This window comes from Erithacus rubecula (genome assembly GCF_903797595.1).
Source record: "Erithacus rubecula genome assembly, chromosome: 2".
Classification (NCBI taxonomy): domain Eukaryota; kingdom Metazoa; phylum Chordata; class Aves; order Passeriformes; family Muscicapidae; genus Erithacus; species Erithacus rubecula.
This window is the reverse complement of record NC_136685.1, coordinates 47,524,585-47,543,033: the sequence shown is the minus strand read 5'-3', so window position 1 is coordinate 47,543,033 and position 18,449 is coordinate 47,524,585. Positions and strand designations below refer to the sequence as shown.

The window sequence follows — 18,449 nt, the reverse complement described above, 5'->3', positions numbered from 1 at the left end:
GGACACACAAGTTCAATATTGATATTTTTGCCCTTTTTTACAAGCACAGGATTTGGCTTCTGGTTTATCTTTGTGGTTCCTTTCTTGTCTGGCTCCAGTTTTTCCTACTTACAAATACATGTGTTATGATGGCCATTTTTCTTTGATGTACATCTCCTTCCTTCTTGCCTCTTTCTTCCTCTCTCTTCCTTTCAGTTTTTCTGCTCAGGCTATGTGTGATTGCAACCAAGTTTTGCTTACAATGATTAGATTAAACCACACCACTGCCCCACACATCAGCCCAATTTACTGCAAAGGCTAAATTCTGATTTGAAGCATGTCTTAGACTCCAGCAAGTTCAACATGGTTCTCACCTGTGAGAGAGGAGAGACCCGTGTCTATCCCAGCAACTCCCACCCTGAAATCCCTGGGACAGCAGACAATGTCCTGCAGAGCCCTGTCACACCAGAGAGTAACAACACACACCTTGACAGCAGAACTGGGCAATTGCTACCAGAGCCTCTACAGAGAATAGTCTTTTTCATTTTGTGCCATGCAGACGTAACTCTTTCTGGTAGTACAGAGTTGGTACATTTTAAACAGCTGATACATTTTCTAAAGGACTCAGCAGTAATAATTGGTCTGCAAGCAAATGCCTAGGTAATAAACCTGTCCATTCATGTGCTCTAGGAAACAGAGAAGGGAAGGGACCAGCAGACCTGATTCCTGTCATGGTTGTTTTTATCACTGCCCTGCTATATCATCTCTGGTAAGTTGTTTCACAGTCCTTTTTCTGATCAAATTGTCAGTATAGAACAAGAATTCCCAAATTGCACTGTTTTACTTATGACACTACTAGTAAAATTGTTTACAGAGAAGGTCCTCAGACTCAGGGAATCCATTAAGGAATAAATGTGGCTTTTACAGCTGTTGGGTATGGGCTTTTTGTTATCTAGCCATTGAACCAGATGATGAAAGGATTTCACCAATGTGGGACTCTCTTTAGAAGAAACTTGCATTTCAATTTGATGATCCTTCTTGGCCATACATAGAAATAATGGCCCCACAAATATCCAGAGGAATAGAAAAGAGAATCATAGGAGTAAAAATGAGAACAACTTGTGGGTTGAGGTAAGGTTTGATGAAACAAAAGCCATGCACACACAAGCAAAACAAGGAGCTCATTCACCACTTCCCATGGGCAGGAAGGTGTTCAGACATCCCCAGGAAAGCAGAGCCCCATCATGTGTAATGGTTACTTGGGGAGACAAACACCATCACTCTGAATGTGTCCCCTGCCCCTTCTTTCTTCTTCCCCTTTTGTTTATATGCTGGTCATGATGCCATGGAATAACCATTCAGTCCTTTGGGGTCAGCTGTCCCAGCTGTGTCCCATCCCCACTGCTTGTCCTCCCCCAGCCTACTCACTGGTGGAGAGAAAGGCAGAAAGGTCTTTATCCTGTGTGAGCTCAGCTCTGCAATAGCAAAAATATTCCACCTATCATCAGTAGTGACTCCAGCACAAATCCAAAACACAGCCTCACACTACAATCTATGAAGAAAACTAAATCCACCCCAGCCAAAACCATTGCATTCTCCACCCAAACCATTTGCATCATGGTCAGATCCCACATTATCTAACACATTGTCATTAACCACCATGGCCCTTCCCATCCTTTGGTATAATACACAGGTATCATTCCCTTAGTTTATGGATGACCCCTGTAAAACATCCATAAAATGTCCACAAATGCCCACTGAGTGCAATTATTCCATGGCTTTGGGCTCCCTTGGCTGTGGTGGTCACTCAGGGTGGAGCAGGTGGGGTGGGTTTGTTGTGGAGTCACTGGGCACCAAAGGCAGCTTGGCTGGGGTCACTGCTGCACTTGCACTGCTTCTTGCAAGGCTTCTCCTCCACTGCTCAGGTGGATTTGGTGCAGTAATTCCTAAAAAAAACAATTTAAAGGTATATCCATTACAAGTTCCTTTCCTGGTATCCTTGGACCATGTTACAGGGCTTAACACTGCAGTGAACACTGACTAGTAACCACAAAAGTAAATGTCCAGTAGTTAAAAGTAGTTAATTTTCCTGTCTTTCTTTGTATCTATAATTAAGCTCTGAGGACTTTATTGCCCTCAGGCAGAGTGCCTGTCTCTAGCAGTTGCACATAGAATCACAGAACCATTAAGGTTGGAAAGGACTTTTAAGATCATCAATACCAAACGTGAACTGAGTCTGACTGACTCCAACATCCACATTTCTTACTGTTCCCACTTCCTGCACTTTCTAGTTTCTTTTCATGGCCCATTGCTTTGCAATTGATTTTACTTCACACTAAAAAATTCTCCATAAATAAACAGTCAGTTATTGTGATTCTCTATTTATTCACTCAATCAATAACTTACAATTGGTAAAAAAAATTGACAGGAAGTTCCTGCACTCCCAACCTGAATTGTTTCCCAGCAATTGCAAAAAGACCCTACAGCCAAGTGTTGGCAGTGGGGGTTACCAGTGATTGTCACAGCACCCTGTGTTTCTTTCTTTCTGCATTACTTCTACCTTGAAATGCAATAACTGGCAGGCCCAAAGTGAATTGGACTGGATAGGTGTTCCTATATAAATTTATATTGATACCAGAGAAATTATGATTTCAAGGGTCAGCCTCTTACTTAGGGAAACCCATGGCAGCAGACAATACTGGAATATTATGGGCTGGGATGCTGACAGAGAGAAGCTGCTTCATGCTGCAGCAAGACTGCTTTTTATGTGGATTCCTTCATCTTTGCCACTGCAGGATCATGCACAGCAATTTATGCCATCATTTCGGGCTGGTTTTTAGTACTAAAACCTTTTGTCACTTGAGTAACTTTCACTTAATTTGAAGCATACACTATGAGTTTGAAATGCAAAGTGCAGCTTTAAAAAACAGAAATTGCTGTCACTGGAAGTTAGTGGATGAGGGAGGCAAGATACTGATGCCAAAATTCCAGTGATCTATGCTTTAAATCCTTGGTGTGATCCTTTGTTAATATTCAAAGTACCTCACTTTGGAGCATTATTGTCCAATGCTAAGAATCTCAGAGAACAATGGTAAAGAGAATGTGACTGAAAATTTGGATGAAAGATAACAACAGAAACATCATAATGTTTTATGAGGATGTAACTTTGGGGTGGAAATTTTATCTGAGACTGTTAACTGATAAAAAGTTATCTGAAGACCTGATTCTGCAAAAGCCATGTAGCCCTTCAATGGAAAAGAGAAATATAGAATATGACTGGATTTAGAAATACAAAATGTTGTAATGTTAAGATTTTCTATGTCTGTAAATATTTTTGCTACATCTCTTTGGAGACCTATGTTCTGACAAAAGTAGTAGGTTGAGAGAAGGAGTGGGTTTAACTGAACCATAAGCTTTTCATGTTAAATTCACATTTCACATTAAATTCTGCATTTCCTAAAAAGAAGCTTTTATATATATGATAATAGATCCTACCTATATTTTTGTTGGATGTCCTACACCATAAAAAAATTCCAGCACCTGAACATGTTCTGTAGGTAACATTTTGTCATCAGATGAAGTAGATATGCATGTTGAAACAAATTTCATGTCCATGTCTGATGTTATCATCAATTCCATACCATTTTATAAGTCCTTAAGGAGATCCATACATAAAAAGAACCCCTCACATATGTGAATAAAGGAGTGCTATTTAATATATGCATCTTTCCTGAATCATTACAATTCAGGTTCTGTGTTTTCCTCCCATTAAAAGGAAGTTTATTCTACTGAATCAAATATTATAGGAAGAAGCACAAGTATGGGCTGCCAAAACTCTTTGGTACCTGAATTTTCAATGAGTTTTCACAAATTGCCCATAACAATCAAGTATGTCTTTCAAGTGAAGTTGTACTCAAAAGAAACCTGGGGAATGATGTGAGTTGCATTGGTTTCTGTGAATTGCAAGTGAAAAAAAACAAATTAACAATTTTTTTCAACACAGAAAATGTGGAGTAGGATCAATGGTTCCGCCTTTCTCATGTGGTCTCCACAGGTCTCAAGAAATTTATAAAAGCTTAAGTTGTCAGTGAAAACAATACAATTAACAGTAAGTCTGTGGAAAGCAAAATCACAGAAGTGTGGCCCTTCCTGACAACTTTCTGTATAAAGACATGATTTAAATCAATGGAATTTGAGCTTGTGCTTAGGCTGAAAAAGGTCAAAATAAACAGATATTCAACCAGCAAAGTGAAATTACAGAAATATAACAATCTGACATTCACATTTTGTGTTCTTGCTGAGATAAACAAAAGAAATGGGAGTTATTTTCTTTGCATTGTACATATTTCTGCATCACAGTGTTAGTGTGGCCACATTTCTAAAAGTCACTGTAATTTTTTAACTATTCCTTTGCAATGCTGTGAATTGTTCTAGTGAGACTGGTTTTCTTTCTTTCTTTTTTTTTCCTGTAAGATGCACTATGGGGATTCCTGTTGAATGAATGATTATTTCCAGCTGTGTTAATAAATTTTCTGAAAAGATGACAAGGAATTGTTTGGATGTTGTCTTTTAACTCCCCAAAAATCAATTTTGACTTTATAGAGGAGGTGTCTTTTATTGATTGCAAAGAACTAGCAATTATACTGTGGGAAACAAATCTTTATCATAAATGGAGGAGAAGCCCTGAACCATTTCTGTGATTCATATCTTTTTCAGCAGTTTTTGCTTAAGAAGGGCACTTCAAATGAAAATCCTTCCCTTTTTAAAAAAGTGCAGGACTTGATGCTGTTTAGTTTTAAACTTATCCTTGTCTCTTCCCCCACACTGAACCCATATGGTTTGAGTTAAAGAAACAAAGTGCAATGCAATAACTGTATTTTTCAAATGTTGCTCAGGAATGTGTCTATTAATGAGAATAGCTAATGTAAAGAAAGAAATTCACATAACAAAAAGGCTGAACTCCAAAACAGTTCCTTATCCATTCAAAAAGAAAACTGATATAAACACCTATTTACTATAGATATTACTATTAGCTCTGGAGAACCATGATTTTAATATGAATTCCTGTGGTTTGCTTTTGTTTCAGGCAGTGTTCATTAGTGCAGACTGTTTGGAGTAATTATTTAGTCCACAGATATTTGTCTCTGCATCCAGTGAGTTTCTACAGTCTCTGCTTCCAGAGGGAAATTATAGACCTGAGCTCCAGATCTGGTTTAACTGATCTGAACATTCAGAGAACAGTAAGAACTTGTTCCAAAGAAAAAATTGTTCCAAAGAATTTGTTCCATTTGTTCTGGCTGTATTTGCAGTAATCTTTATTTAGGTGAGGACAACAAGGTGTTTCACCAAGGGAAATGAGTTGTATAAATGCAGTGGAGGGTATCCACAGGCAGGTAATGTCTTAACATTACCCAAGTGCAGCCAGTGGTAGCTAGATCAATATTTATCTTAGCAATGTTTATCTGAACAATTGTCTGGATCCCAAGAGAAAATGGCAGTGCCTAAACCCCATTAATCCCATGAGAAGATGTATCTCCTAGCAAGGAAATGTATTTCAGTTTCATTTAGCCTCAAGAGTATTGCATCAGAAACACAAAGACGTGGGTATCAGAGTTAAAAATTTGTATCTTCAAAACCCCTGCAGGACTTCTGTACAGCACAAAAAGGAGTTCCTCCATGCCAATTTTTCAGCAGTGAAGTCCCCTCAGGAGTTAAGTGTATGTTTTGTACACAGTCTGTTGCTACCTAGTGCATGTAGCTATGCTACACTGAGATCTCTATTTTAAGCAAATATACACTGAACTCAATGCTAAGACCAGGTACATTTGGTATCCAATTAATTTGGTTCAATGTGCATGATAATTTGCCCTTTAAACAATAGTTCAAACACCTGTGTAAGTTCAAGTTCATTTTCTAGTCATGAGTTTTTGAACTCTCATCTGTTATGAATGCTTAAATTAGCTACATAATGCTATAGGAGGTAATTTTAACATTTTCATTGCAAAATGGGACAGTTTAATGTAATAATTAGAGAAAGACAATAACTTTATGACTAGACCACTTGTCTAGATTGGGGGAGGAAAAGAAGACTTAGGTTCTTCCATTTACTCTTGTGACTCATCAAATATCCAAACAGTAAATGGGTTCCCCAAACCCAGGTGAATGCTTAAACATCAAGAGCAAGAAGAGACACAGTAAATGTGTAAATACTCAATGCAAAGAGCAATACTTTCTACACAAGGAATTAAGAGAACCCATCCCATGCTGAGGCCAAAGTTGGTGCCTCTTCTGTGGCTGTGTTGGCATCTCTTCCCTGTGAACTGAACTGCTTGTAACAGTTCTGGTGCCTTCTCCTTTGGCTGTTGGGGGTTTCATGCAAGGAGTCTATTTAACTCTGAAGTTAAATAGAAAGCCAGTCATTTGAAAGCCAGGATTATTTTGGGAAGCTGGTCCCTAGCACGTTGCAGCTGGATCCTCTTTCCCCTCTCACACTGCAGGTCAGACACATTCCAGCAGTACAGCTCAAAGTAACTGGTAATCCTTGGCCAGAGTGATGGGCTGAGAGAGAGGACAGGACAGCTGAATGAACTTCCACAGAGGGTCAGCAATGTTAAACTGAAGAAAGGGAAATTATGGTTATACCTGGAAAAGGTGGGGGCAAGGAGAGAAGGGAGAGAGCAACTACAAGGATTGCATTATACAGTTCATTCTGAAGGGAACAATATGGAGAGAAAGGGAAACAATCAAAATACAAAAAGGCCTTTAATTTTTAAAGAAATTTGTACATTTACATACAAGAAATCTTCTTAGTAAGAGGAGGTCAGGCAGGAGGTTAAGCTTTTTAGTAGGGCCTGTGGCAATAGGACAAGGGGCAATGGTTTTAAACTGAAGGAGGATAGATTTAGATTACATATACAGAATAATTTTTTTTATGGTGAAACACTGGCACTGATTTCTCAGAAGGTGGTGGATGCACCATCCCTGGAAATATTCAAGATTGAGTTGGACAGAGTTCTGAGCAATCTGATTCAGTGGAAGATGTCCCTGCTCAATTCAGGGGGTTTGAACTACATGACATTTAAAGGTGCATTTCAACCAAAACTGTTGTGTGATCCTAGGAATAAGAGGGAAGTGAAGAAGCTGGGAAGTGAAGAGGCACTTGAAAAGCAAGGAGTGGGTTAAGGCATTAAGAAGAACCCAGACAGGAAATGGAAGATGAAACTCAAGGACAAAAGGACCTTTAATTCTGGATCAATTACAGAGGTGTCTGACTTGTCAGGGGCCAGCCTCTTCACTTCAGCCAGGGAGCAATATCCACCGTCCTTGTCAAATCATCTGTTACTGTTATCTGCTGATAAGGTGGTAGTAGAGGTGGGGGGAAATGCTCCTTTTTAGTCTGCATTTGCAGGTTCTTCAAAAAGTGGCAAAATCACCTAGGGTGTCAAATAACCCACACAGCAGGTGTGCTTGATGCAGGCAGGGGTTCTGTGGAAGTTCAAACCATGTTTTTCCAGGCATTGCTGTTCAGACTACCTGCAGATGCAGCAAGGAAAGACTGTTTATGTTTATAAGGAAAAAATGCAAGGAAACCAGATGGATTTCACCTAAGCTAGTAAAACTTCTTCCACGCCTTTTGACTTGTGTTGGGCAAGACAGCATTGCTGGCTTGCTGGCACAGATGTTTCCTTTCACATGTGTGTCTCCAGTGAGTTTCAGTCTGACATGTGGCTGTGTAAGCAGGACCTCCTGGAGTCTGTGCCACAGAGCTGACTCAGCTTGCAGACAAACGCTTTTCCCTATTCACCAGCCCTGCAGCGTCAGATGCAGTTCCTGAGGAATTCTGCAAGTTTCTTGACTCAGAAACACAGTTTCTGTAGTCTAGATCTGCCCTTCAGCAGCCCTGTACAACTCCTCTTTTCTGTAAATCTGACATCTCTTTTGCTACCACATCTCTGCAAGATTTTTCAACTGTTCTTGCAGTTACAACTTAGTTGTCAACTTTTCATCCACTTGCATTAATAGTTTGTTGCTTTGCTGCTAATCTCTACCTTATCTAACTATTCAGTGGGTGCTAAACTGACCGACAAAAATGCAGAGCTGAAAGTTTAAACCCTGGTGAGGCAATACAGTTATCAAAGACACGCCACATGCCTGCAGTATCTGATGCTAGCAGAGCTTTTCCATGAGCTCCCAGTCTTACAAGCATATTTCTGTGAGCTGGATATTAGTGGCAGCTTTCTTCATCTGTCAGATGCTAACTCAGAAACAAAAAAGAGCTTACAGTTCCTGTCTAAAAGGCTGTGGGACACTGGCATGGGCTCAGTGGGCTGTCTGCCCTACTATGGAACCCTGTTTAAGAAGGTAGGAGCAGGGTCCTGGTTAACTTAGGGACAATGTTTTGCCTCAGCAGAGAAAGCAAGGGCATGTGGAGGTGTCTGTGGACCTGTTCAACCTTGAGCACGCATATCTTCACCACACTGCAGCAAAAGGCAGGGCAGGAGAGGTCCAAGTTCATCCCCATGTGACAAAGAGGAACTAAAGGTCAGTGTTGCCTTCAGTAAAGACCACAAACACCTGTCCAGATAAACCAGTGTTAAACAGTAGCAGTCCTAGGATGCTTTTCCCCTGGAGGTCTCAGCACTTCTCAGAGGTAAGCACTGCAACTCTGAGGACAGAGCTCTGAGTAATAAAGCCTTTTCACAGACATATTTCTACAAAATCTTAGTTAAAGTCCCTTCTCTCCACATTGCGTCAGTTTAAGATTTACATGCAAAGCACAAGAAGAAGGGGAGGTGGCTGCCTGTTGTTGTTACCAATCCAGAGCTGGCTGTCTGTGCACTTTGCAGTCCGTGGTTTGAGCTGCAGTCGTGCAGCTCTCCCGTAATCACCACAGTTTCCTGTTGCACTCATTTGCAAAGACAATGTTCCTGAGGAAGTTATGAAGACGGCAAGTAAGTTGCTGCCCTAATTTCTGTGTGTTTGGTTAAGAGTGCTTTCTTAATTATGCTGGTTAGAGCTTATTTACAGTGCTTCTCAAACTCAGGGATAGGATATATAGGAAGGTTGTGCTTCCAGAGAACATATGGGCAAAACTGTGTATTCTGCGGTCCCCTCAGCAAGTTACTCAGAAACAGCTGCAGAAGATTCAAGGCAGCTCTTTTTTCACTGGTGCTGAAACTGTGAGGGAAGTGACTTAAATATTGAGTTGTAAGATGCTGCTGCAGCTGTGATGTCAGATAAGAAAATATGAATATTAGTAAATCTGCTGTTTGACTGTAAATGTTTCTTAAAGGCAGTAACTGAAAAAAGCAATTTCACGTGCTCAAGCCAGCACTGTATTTTTTAAAGTGCTGAATTATGTACACCTTCAGATAGACTCTCCCAATAGTTGTGAAGTGTGTGCCAGAAGCACCCTCACAGTTCACAAAACAGGGTTCTCAATAGGAAGGATGTCTGTACCTTTTTGCTGACAGCCATGGCTTCCTGCCTTTGTTTGGGTAGAGGTTGCAGTGGAGGGAAGCAGCAAGTTTTCTGTCTGTCTGATGAGCAGATAACCTGCACAACTTGCAGCAGGGACCAGGGGACTGGCTTGTCTTTGCCTGCCCTCTCTGTCACGACAGCAGTTGCTTTGCTGGTTACAGGTCCCATGTGTACAGAGGGCTGGACACAGCTCTCAAGCAAGGGGATTATCCAGAGGGAATATTAGGTGCTATCCTTTTTTTTTTCTGGGCACACAGGAAATGTTGTGGGAAAAGCTGAGTTGCTAGGCAGTTGTTTTGCTGGTGATGTGGGAACTAAGCCAGCACAGAGCAAGCCACAGAGGGGCCGTTCTTCTCAGGCTGCAGAAGAGCAGAGCCTCAGCCTGTTCTTTGCACTCCGAGTTTTCCTCTGTGTCTGACCATCTGGAAGCCCTTGATGCCATGTACCACTGCTTTTAAAACTGACAAATCAATTGTGGCACTCCTCTTTCCACTCCCCCAAAAAGTTTTAATTTCTGTAACGTGTCTGATCTGTTTTTAAGTTTCCATTTACTCAAGCAAATCTTCTGCTGTCACTTCTAGAAAAAGAAAGAAAGCCATTAACTTGAAAAATGGCAAAGGAAAAAAAACAAAACAAAAGGGAGATTAAAAATTATTATGTTTTAGTTTGTGAAGTGAATAATAGAGAAAATAAATTATGTATCTGTATGCTCATCAGTGATTCTTCAGGTTTTGTTGGGCATCACTTTAAGGATTCATTATGCTTAAGGTAAAGTAAAGTAAAATACTCCCCTAAACACATTTATTTAAATCATGAAATGACATGTGAAAGCCCAAGACAGTCCCAGTAGTTTATGTGAAGAATTGCAAGATGCAGAGACTTATAATGGTAGCCTTAGTAATAGGGAGTAGTTTGCATTTCTGAGACCAAGTAAAGAGAAATGTACAGCCCTTGGGCATCACACTCTGTGTCAGTGAACTGTGAGGTTCTTCAGCTGCAGAATTAGGACTACAATGACAGACAGTGGGAAGCCAGAAAGCTGCTCTCCAGGAGAGTCACAGACACTATATGGACACTCTGATGTGAAGAATAGAAAGGGTGTTTTTCAAGCCACTATTCATCTTGTCACCCATGTCTCCCGTGAGTCTCTAAAAGGTTTAGTGCAAGAGAAACTACCATTAGATTTGGTGCTCATGGGCATCACCATTGACAGTGCCAGCAGGATCTCATGGTCAGACAAGTGTGGAGAACAGGATCTTGCACTCTGAGTCACCTTCCTGCTGCCTGGTGGCAAATTTTATTTTAAAGGGTTATTGTAGCTTAGCGTTGGTGGTGCCAGCCCAAATCTCGGCCAGTGCCAAGCCTGGCAGTGTGTGCATGGCTTGCCAGCAATGCTCAGCAGGAGGGTGAGTTTCATGCAAAAGGGAGCTCTCACTTCTGCTGCCTTTAATGCACCAGCTCTTTGGAGGCCTAAGAAACCAGAAACTGGGTGTCATCTTTCACCATTACTATATGCAACTTCCTTCATCTGCTTTGATGTGCTCCACTCAGTATTTCCTAAGCAGTGGCTAAGAACGTTATGCCATCTTTTCAGCTCATGTTTGTTAGTTTCAATTTTTGCTGGTGTAGTAGCTGAATATAAAACCTTATTTTATTCACACAAGAATAAAATTTCTTTCTTATTTCACTTCATAAATAAGTCAATGTACGGAATTGTATTACAGAAGCCCTACTAAATAATAAATAATGCATTTGGTCTGCCACATGATTCTGTGCTTTTCTCTGCCCAGTGCTCCTCTAATTCACAAAATGGATTTTGTATCACAGTGCATGTAAGTTTAGATTCTTTGCTCTACCTTTCATAAAATTCATGCCTGCTCTGAACTAGATGCTTCTGCTAAGAGTTTATACAGAGCAGTAGCATACAGAGGAAAAATTTTTATTTATTTTGCAAAGTCTCTCTGAAGTTTTATTTATATGATTTTTTTGGGTTTTGTTTTTTTGGTTTGATTTGGGGTGTTTTTTTGTTTTTTGGTTTTTTGGTTTTTTGGTTTTTTTGTTGGGTTTTTTGGGGTTTTTTTTTGGTTTTTTTTTTTTTTTTTTTTTTTAATGAGGTAATGAATTTTGGTGTTAGTAAGCCTCCTGACTGTCACACACAGATTCTGTTTTGAAACTTACAAAGGTTCTGGAGGCGCTCAGAGTTCAGCTGTTCTCTGTCTGTTGTGTGCCTCATCTATATGAAATTAATTCATATTATCTGTATGTTTCAGGAGACCAAATGGCTGCCAGGGGTCTAGAAAGCAGTTTGAGAGAAATGTTTGTGTACCATGTGCTGTTTGAACTTTGCAGGTGCTGAGAGCTTGCAGGGGTAGCTGCTACCAAAGCTAAAACCCAGTAAGTGAATGGTTGTTTCTCTTCAAAAGCTTCTACTTCATCTACATGTGCATTACTGTGCTCCAACTAAATAGAAAATTGACCTGAAAAAATCCGTCCGGTATTGATAGCATCATGAGTGATTCTTCCCTAAAACTAATTGCCTCTTGTTTATGTCAGTGACAAAGGTTCCAGCAAATCTCCTGGGGCTTCATAGCATCACAATCAGTGAGGGGAAATCAAGGCATTAATAGAACATGCCAGATGACAAAACTGGACTGTGAGAAGATGGTGAGCCACAAGCATTTGGCACAAGGCCAGAACAAAATGCAGAAGAATATCTAGAGGTCCTTAAAAAGTTCTATCTTGAATATGCCATGAAATTGATTAAGGTACCCTTGATAGTAGAAGATATCTTGGCCTGTCAAAAGGCACAGGCAGGGAACATGCTGAAGGATCATGCACACTATGGGTGGGTAACCCCCCAAAACTTTACAGAAAATGCAAGCAAACAGATAAAGTAGAAATAAATTGGTTTTTTTAGGAACTTAAACATTGCAGAATTATCTTCAGATTTTCAAGGTGAGAGAGATATTCAAAGTAGTAAGGACTAAGGAAGCACTACACAGCCAACCTCAGAACACCAATGCTGAATATCTGATGGTCTCAGGAAAAGACACTCTAAAGACAAGATAATATTCAAAATATAAAAGTCTGATGAGGAAGATTGCACTGTAGCAGAGAAATTGAGTGCCATCCAAAAATCAGTGAAAACAAAAGGTCCAAAGATTGGATGGCTCTGAGCAAAATGATCCAGGGGAAGAGGAGCTGGTCTGTTCAGGAAGGTACATGGGCTATATAATATGCAGAAAGAAAAAAAAAAAAAAGATTCTTATATAAAGAATGAGGAAAGTAAATTCTGCTGTTAGTGCCTAAGAAAAGTAAACTGCTAAGGTGCACAAGTCACCAGAGATGGTTGATCAGTGAAATTAGATCCTTTTCAAACAACTTTGAGCTGTTAGGTCTGCCTTAGTAAAGCACTTTGTAGTTCACAAAGCACTGCTGTGGAATCAGTGGATGCAGATAAGCTTGGCTCCCAGAAACCTCTCAGCTGTGGTAAGACCAGTGGTCTTGACAAACAACACAGGCCAAGCAATTTGCTCAAGGTGATAACTAGAAGTAAATAGGGTGCCTGTTATCTCTCAGCACTTTCCTGGCCTTCTTGGAGGAACTAATTAATGGAGTTATAATGGCAGAAAGGGTAAGATTTGTTTTGTGAACACAGAGAATAAAGGTTTGAAGACAAAAGGCAACAGCTTCTGCAGACTGGTGAGTTGAAGTGCTGATTAATATGTAGAAAGCCTAGCAAAAACAGAGGCAATGGAGAAATGGGAATTACATGGATAGTAACAAGGCAGTGCTGTGGCTGAGGTGGATCATCTTTTGTGCAAAGGCAGTTTGTTCACAGAGGAAGAAATTGTTTAAGGAAACCATGAGGGATTGTACAGTGGAGGTGCTCTTGGTTTATGCAAGGTCTCTACAGAGGAAGAGATTACCAACTTTCAACCTGTGGTTTACAGGTTACCCTTTCCCTGAGAATGCATGGACTAATGGGCACTGGAACAGGGAATTGGTCACAGTACCAGCCTGACAGAATTTAAGCAACATTTGGACAACACTCTCAGGCACAGGGTGTGACTCTTGGGGTGACTTGCACAGGGCTGGGAGTTGGATTTGAGGATCTTGATGGGTCATTTCCAGCTCAGCTTATTCTATGGCTCTAAGTCCATGCAGCACCTGTAAAAATTCAAGTTTCATTGTCAGTGAACTTAGCATTTGTGGATGGTCTTGAGAAAGCAGAGAAGAGGATTAACAAAGAAAGGATAGAAAGAGCAGCATATGTTGCAATTTAGTTCCACCTATAAATTACTGAAGCAGATCTGTAAAATCTTATAATTCTCCCTGGACCCTGTAACAAAAGTTGCTCTAATAATACAGACCTAGAGTTTGCTTTCCATCAAAAATGTTGCTACCAAAGCTTTTAAAGAGAAGGTATTTTCCAATGTGTATCATGTAAATCACCTAAATTTGGGCTGGACTAAACAATGCTTTGATCATCCTCCAAGTAATTTCAGGCACTGCTTTTGCCTCCATCTCCTTCTGCTGCTGACTCTGAAGAAAATACAATAGCAATATCTTTAATATACTGCTGACTTGTGTGGCAGGATAGCATTTGTTAAAATACTCCTCTGCCTTATTTAATTAACTTGTCTCACTTAATGTCATCATAGTTCTAATTTTTCCATCTGCTGTCCTTAGATTTATGGGCAACAGCATGATATCCCCTTTTGAAATAATTTCTTGGAATAGTTTGTGCTATGATGTCTTGTGAGGAACAAGGACACAGGGCATTGAAATCTTGTTAGTCCTCACATAAGCTGAGTAAATCTTCTGAGAGGTTCTTAAAAGCAATAAAATGTCCATAAAGCATTGGTAGGAGGAACACACACTGGATGAGATGCATACAGGAGAAAAGATTGCACGATAAAGACCTCAGTGAAGTGCTAAGAATTAAGTGGATGTAGCTACTTTCCTTTCAAGCTTCTCACTTTTATAACTCCCTCTTTAAGCAGAGGTGGACTTTCGCCCACTTTGTCCATCACCAGCTACATCCAGAGCTGTTTGCTGGTTGTCTGTGCCATAGCATCCCTTCCAAATGCTGATGATCATTTCTGCCCTCATTTCCTCCTCTGCACACATATGACACAAACACCCTACGGCTGCACTTTGGTGAATCCTCCAAGATAAAAATAACAGGAGCTACCCAGGGGAAGCAATGAAGTAAATGGCTCCAAGGATTGGAGCCTAAAGTTCCAAACAACAGTAAGAATTTAAAAAGTATTGTTAAGGGAAGCAATGACACTTTCAAAAATGAGGAACTGAGCTTTTGTTTCTGACTGTGGCTTTCAAAGCAATTATGGTTTCCTTCCCTCACCCTTCCAAGCACATTAGCATGTATTTCTCCTAAAACAGCAACTTATGATGACTAGAGTACAGAGAGAGCCAAAGAGTTTACTAATATATATTCTATGCATACCAGTGGTGGTTATGTCATAGATAAAAAATGCCTGGGATTTTTTTTTTCCCAGTTTTTATAGCAATAACCAACAGAGGTCAGGGCATTTCCTAAAGATTTAGTGACTGCTTGGAGTTAATATCCTTCACCTTACTTATGGATCACTATTTGCTCCCATCCAGCCATTAATCTGCTGGAAACACTCTGCACAGCAGTCACCACTTCCTATAATGGAATAGCAGCACAAATCAGTCCAAATGGTGTTTGGAGAGCTACCCTGCACGTAAAATGCACGTCATGTGGAAGAATAAAGGCAGGAAACAAAAGCCTCCTGGACACAGGACTGGCCTGATTTTTGTAGGACACAACCCTGTCCTTCTGCTGGACATTCAGGGAAACAGGTTGACCTTTTCTGACCCCCTTTTAAATAGCAGCCTCCTCACTCAGTGTTTCAAATAAGAGAATTCAGTTGTATTGTAATTTAAAGAACAGAACATTATAAAAGGTTAGGCACAAAAACTCTTGTAAAAGAGCTCTGTTTTCAGGCCAAGAGGTGTCTTTATTCCTGCAGAGGCTTTGATGCTGTAAAAGTGTGTCTTTCCATCTTATGTAAATTGCCTGGCACCTTTCAAAATTATGCTGCCTACACTCATTAATTCAGTTTTCCAAAGCTCCTAGAGGCAGAGCTGGAGGGGTGCAGAGAGGGGCATCAGTTCAGAGGTCCCATAACAAGAAAAACTTCTCTGAGCAAACACCCAAGCAAGGCAGATGGTGAGAAGGTGAAGGCATGACCCCAGAAGAGGACATCCAAGTGGAGTGAGGAGGAAGCTGTAGAGAGAATGTGATTACCCACAGAGGGGCAAGGAATGGGGAAAAAACAGCCAGGCCATGGGAAACTGAACAAAAAAAATATATATATAATCAAAGGGTTAGTCTCAAAAAACCCCCATAAAATATGTGCCCAAATGATAGAACTGCTGGTACATGCCTGAATATTTTGAGTAGGTTTTTTCTTACAGCTTTGAATAAATATTTCTAAAATACAATAATATGATTTTGCTATCATTACCTTATTATTTAAAAGGCTTTTGTTTAGTTCTTCTGGGCAGAATCCAAATAAGATTAGTAACGTGTATTTAAATCTTTTGTTTAGGAAATTATCTTACACATGTGACAAAAACACATCTCTGGTGAGCAGTATTGCTGGAGGTGGTGGGAAAGAGTAACCCTGTGTTGCTATTCCTGCTGGCACTACTCCACAGACCCCAGCCAAGAGACTGAGATTATACAGACACAGGGTGTCAGGAAGAGTCTGCTTTTGAGAGGGGTTTTATTCTCTTTCATTCCCTGCTTTTAAGCCTGGGAAGCAGAGCAGATGCCACAAGGGCCACACTTCCTCTGTCAGGACTCATGGCCTGGACTGGCATCCAGAGGCACATATCCCAGGCTGGAGCCATGTGCAACACCTCCATGGTTCTGTGACTGAGTGTGGGGCACCCACCTCACCCTTCTCCCACAGGGCCAGGAACCTGTGGGATCCCACAAATATGGGAGACAGAGAAAAATTGCATATTATGAATTAGAATATGGCAGAAAACAGTATTGTAAAAACTTCAAGCAGCATGCTCTAACATGGTGATGTGTTCTGGGACTGTCCTGGCTGGACGCTCTGTGTGTGTGTCCAGCCAGCACAAGTGTCCACTCAGATCTCCTTGGGTTTAACTGATCATTTCCTGGAATTTCACATCAGTTATATCAGGAGGAAAAGACTTCTGACAAGCATTAAACCGAAGATAATTAAACTCTCTAAACTGAAAATTCTCTTATTTGTTTAACTGTGATGATCATAGGGCAGTTCAGTGGAAAGTCAGGAGGCGTGCAGGAAACAGGCTGCTCTGCTGGGCCAGCTGGGGCCATTGCTGGGCTGCAGCAAGCCCTGAGGAGGCAGGAGAGTGAGTGACCAAACCAGGGAACAGGGCTGGACACCTGAGCCATGGGGCAGACACTGAGCTCTGATGCAGGGGGAGCAGAGGGAGAAGCTGGGTGGGAGAAGAACTGAGTGCTTGTGTAGATTACTGGAGTACAAGTCCCCCCACTTTCCCATTGCTACCTCAACCTATTATTGTTTCTGGGGTTTTTTTTTTTATTTTTGCCATAACACAAAAGGAAACACAGGGTTCACCAATTCATACGGTTTCTCATTTAGGTTGTATATTATTAATACATGGAACAATAAGTGGACACTTAGTGGATATACTCACTTAGGATCTGAATATACAGTTCATTAGCTGCTTTGAACTATATTCTTTATGGGAGTTTTTGGTATACAATGTATATGACAGTAACTTAGTCTGCTTTCCCAGTGACGATGAAAAGGCCTTGTGCAGATGAGTTTGTGGGCTGCAAATTCCCACTCTGGCTATGCACACTGCATTACTCACTGCAGACAGACCCCAACTTAAACCATCAGCAGTCCTTTGCATAGATTCAGTTAATTTGCTTGAGCTTGTAGTTCTGCTGTGATCAGGCATCAGCTGCAGTGGGTAGTTCCAAGTGGTTTCAAAATAGAAGCAGAAAAATAACAATAACTAATTGAAACGTAATCAATTTCCATTGGTATCTTGGCAAGGTTAGCTTTATGGTTGTAGTTGATGATCTTAAAGGTCTTTTCCAGCCTAAATGATTCTGTAGTTCTGAATTGGTCATGTCATTGTAGGTGTTCTGTCAGATGAGCTTGGCAGCTCTTAAGTAGAGACACACAAAGGCCAAGTTCCAAGTCTTTCTTAGCTCACATTCAGGGCACCTGTTGCACATGAGATACAATTCTTCTACCAATATTCCAGCAGTATTTTGTGTTTTGGCTGGAGCAATCTGCCATTTACATTTTCTAAGCCCTTCTTGCTTATTTTGTCAGGCAACTTTTGGCTCACATTGCCAGGACTTGAAGAAATAACTATGAGGCTGAGATAGGAGGCATCTTTCTTCAGCCCATTCTGTTTGGCCCCAGCTCCTGGATTTGGAGGACTTGCAGAGCTAGAGAACAAAAAGCTTCTGTGGAGACAACCAGCTCCTCCTTCCCCAAACTTATGGCGAGCCATTGCTTGGAGGCAGTGTTCAGGGAGAGGGTTTTAGTGGGATAAGCAAGCACCCAAAGCAGTATCCTGGGTTGAGCATAGAAGGAAAATAAAGGTTAACTTGTTGGAATTAATCACAGTTATAAAGGCTGAGGTAATTAACTCTGTGTTTAATTAGGAGATCATATCTGTGAAAAGGGAGGTTTCATGTGTTAATAGTTTCCTGCAGTGCATTAATGCTGAGACCAAATTAAATAGCATGGTAAAAGTAAATGCTGAGGTGAAGGGGTAAAAACACACAATATGTAATGCACATGGGCTTGTAGTAGCAGGAATTTATTTTGCCGTGGAAAATGGCTGAAAAGTCTTGGAATGATGTGCAGGGCTGGGAGTGGGACTCAATGATCTTTGATGGTCCCTTCCAACACAGCCTGTTCTGTGATTCTGATGAGCCTGACGTGATCAGT

The 18,449-nt window shown here is 40.8% G+C and overlaps 1 protein-coding gene and 1 long non-coding RNA gene across 2 annotated transcripts in view; both read left to right on the top strand.

The window, feature by feature from the left end:
- The first annotated feature begins 694 nt into the window (after positions 1 to 694).
- On the top strand, positions 695 to 5,270 carry LOC306798918. Its single transcript, XR_013773511.1, has 2 exons — positions 695 to 748; positions 5,066 to 5,270. It is a non-coding gene; the product is annotated as an uncharacterized lncRNA (long non-coding RNA).
- A 3,632-nt stretch (positions 5,271 to 8,902) lies between these two features.
- Positions 8,903 to 18,449, top strand: part of CEP85L (centrosomal protein 85L) — a 131,822-nt gene continuing 122,275 nt past the window's right edge. The window contains exon 1 of the mRNA XM_079299315.1: positions 8,903 to 8,930. Within this exon, the coding sequence (XP_079155441.1) occupies positions 8,918 to 8,930 (13 nt within the window). The 5' untranslated portion in view covers positions 8,903 to 8,917. The remainder of the gene's footprint in view (positions 8,931 to 18,449) is intronic.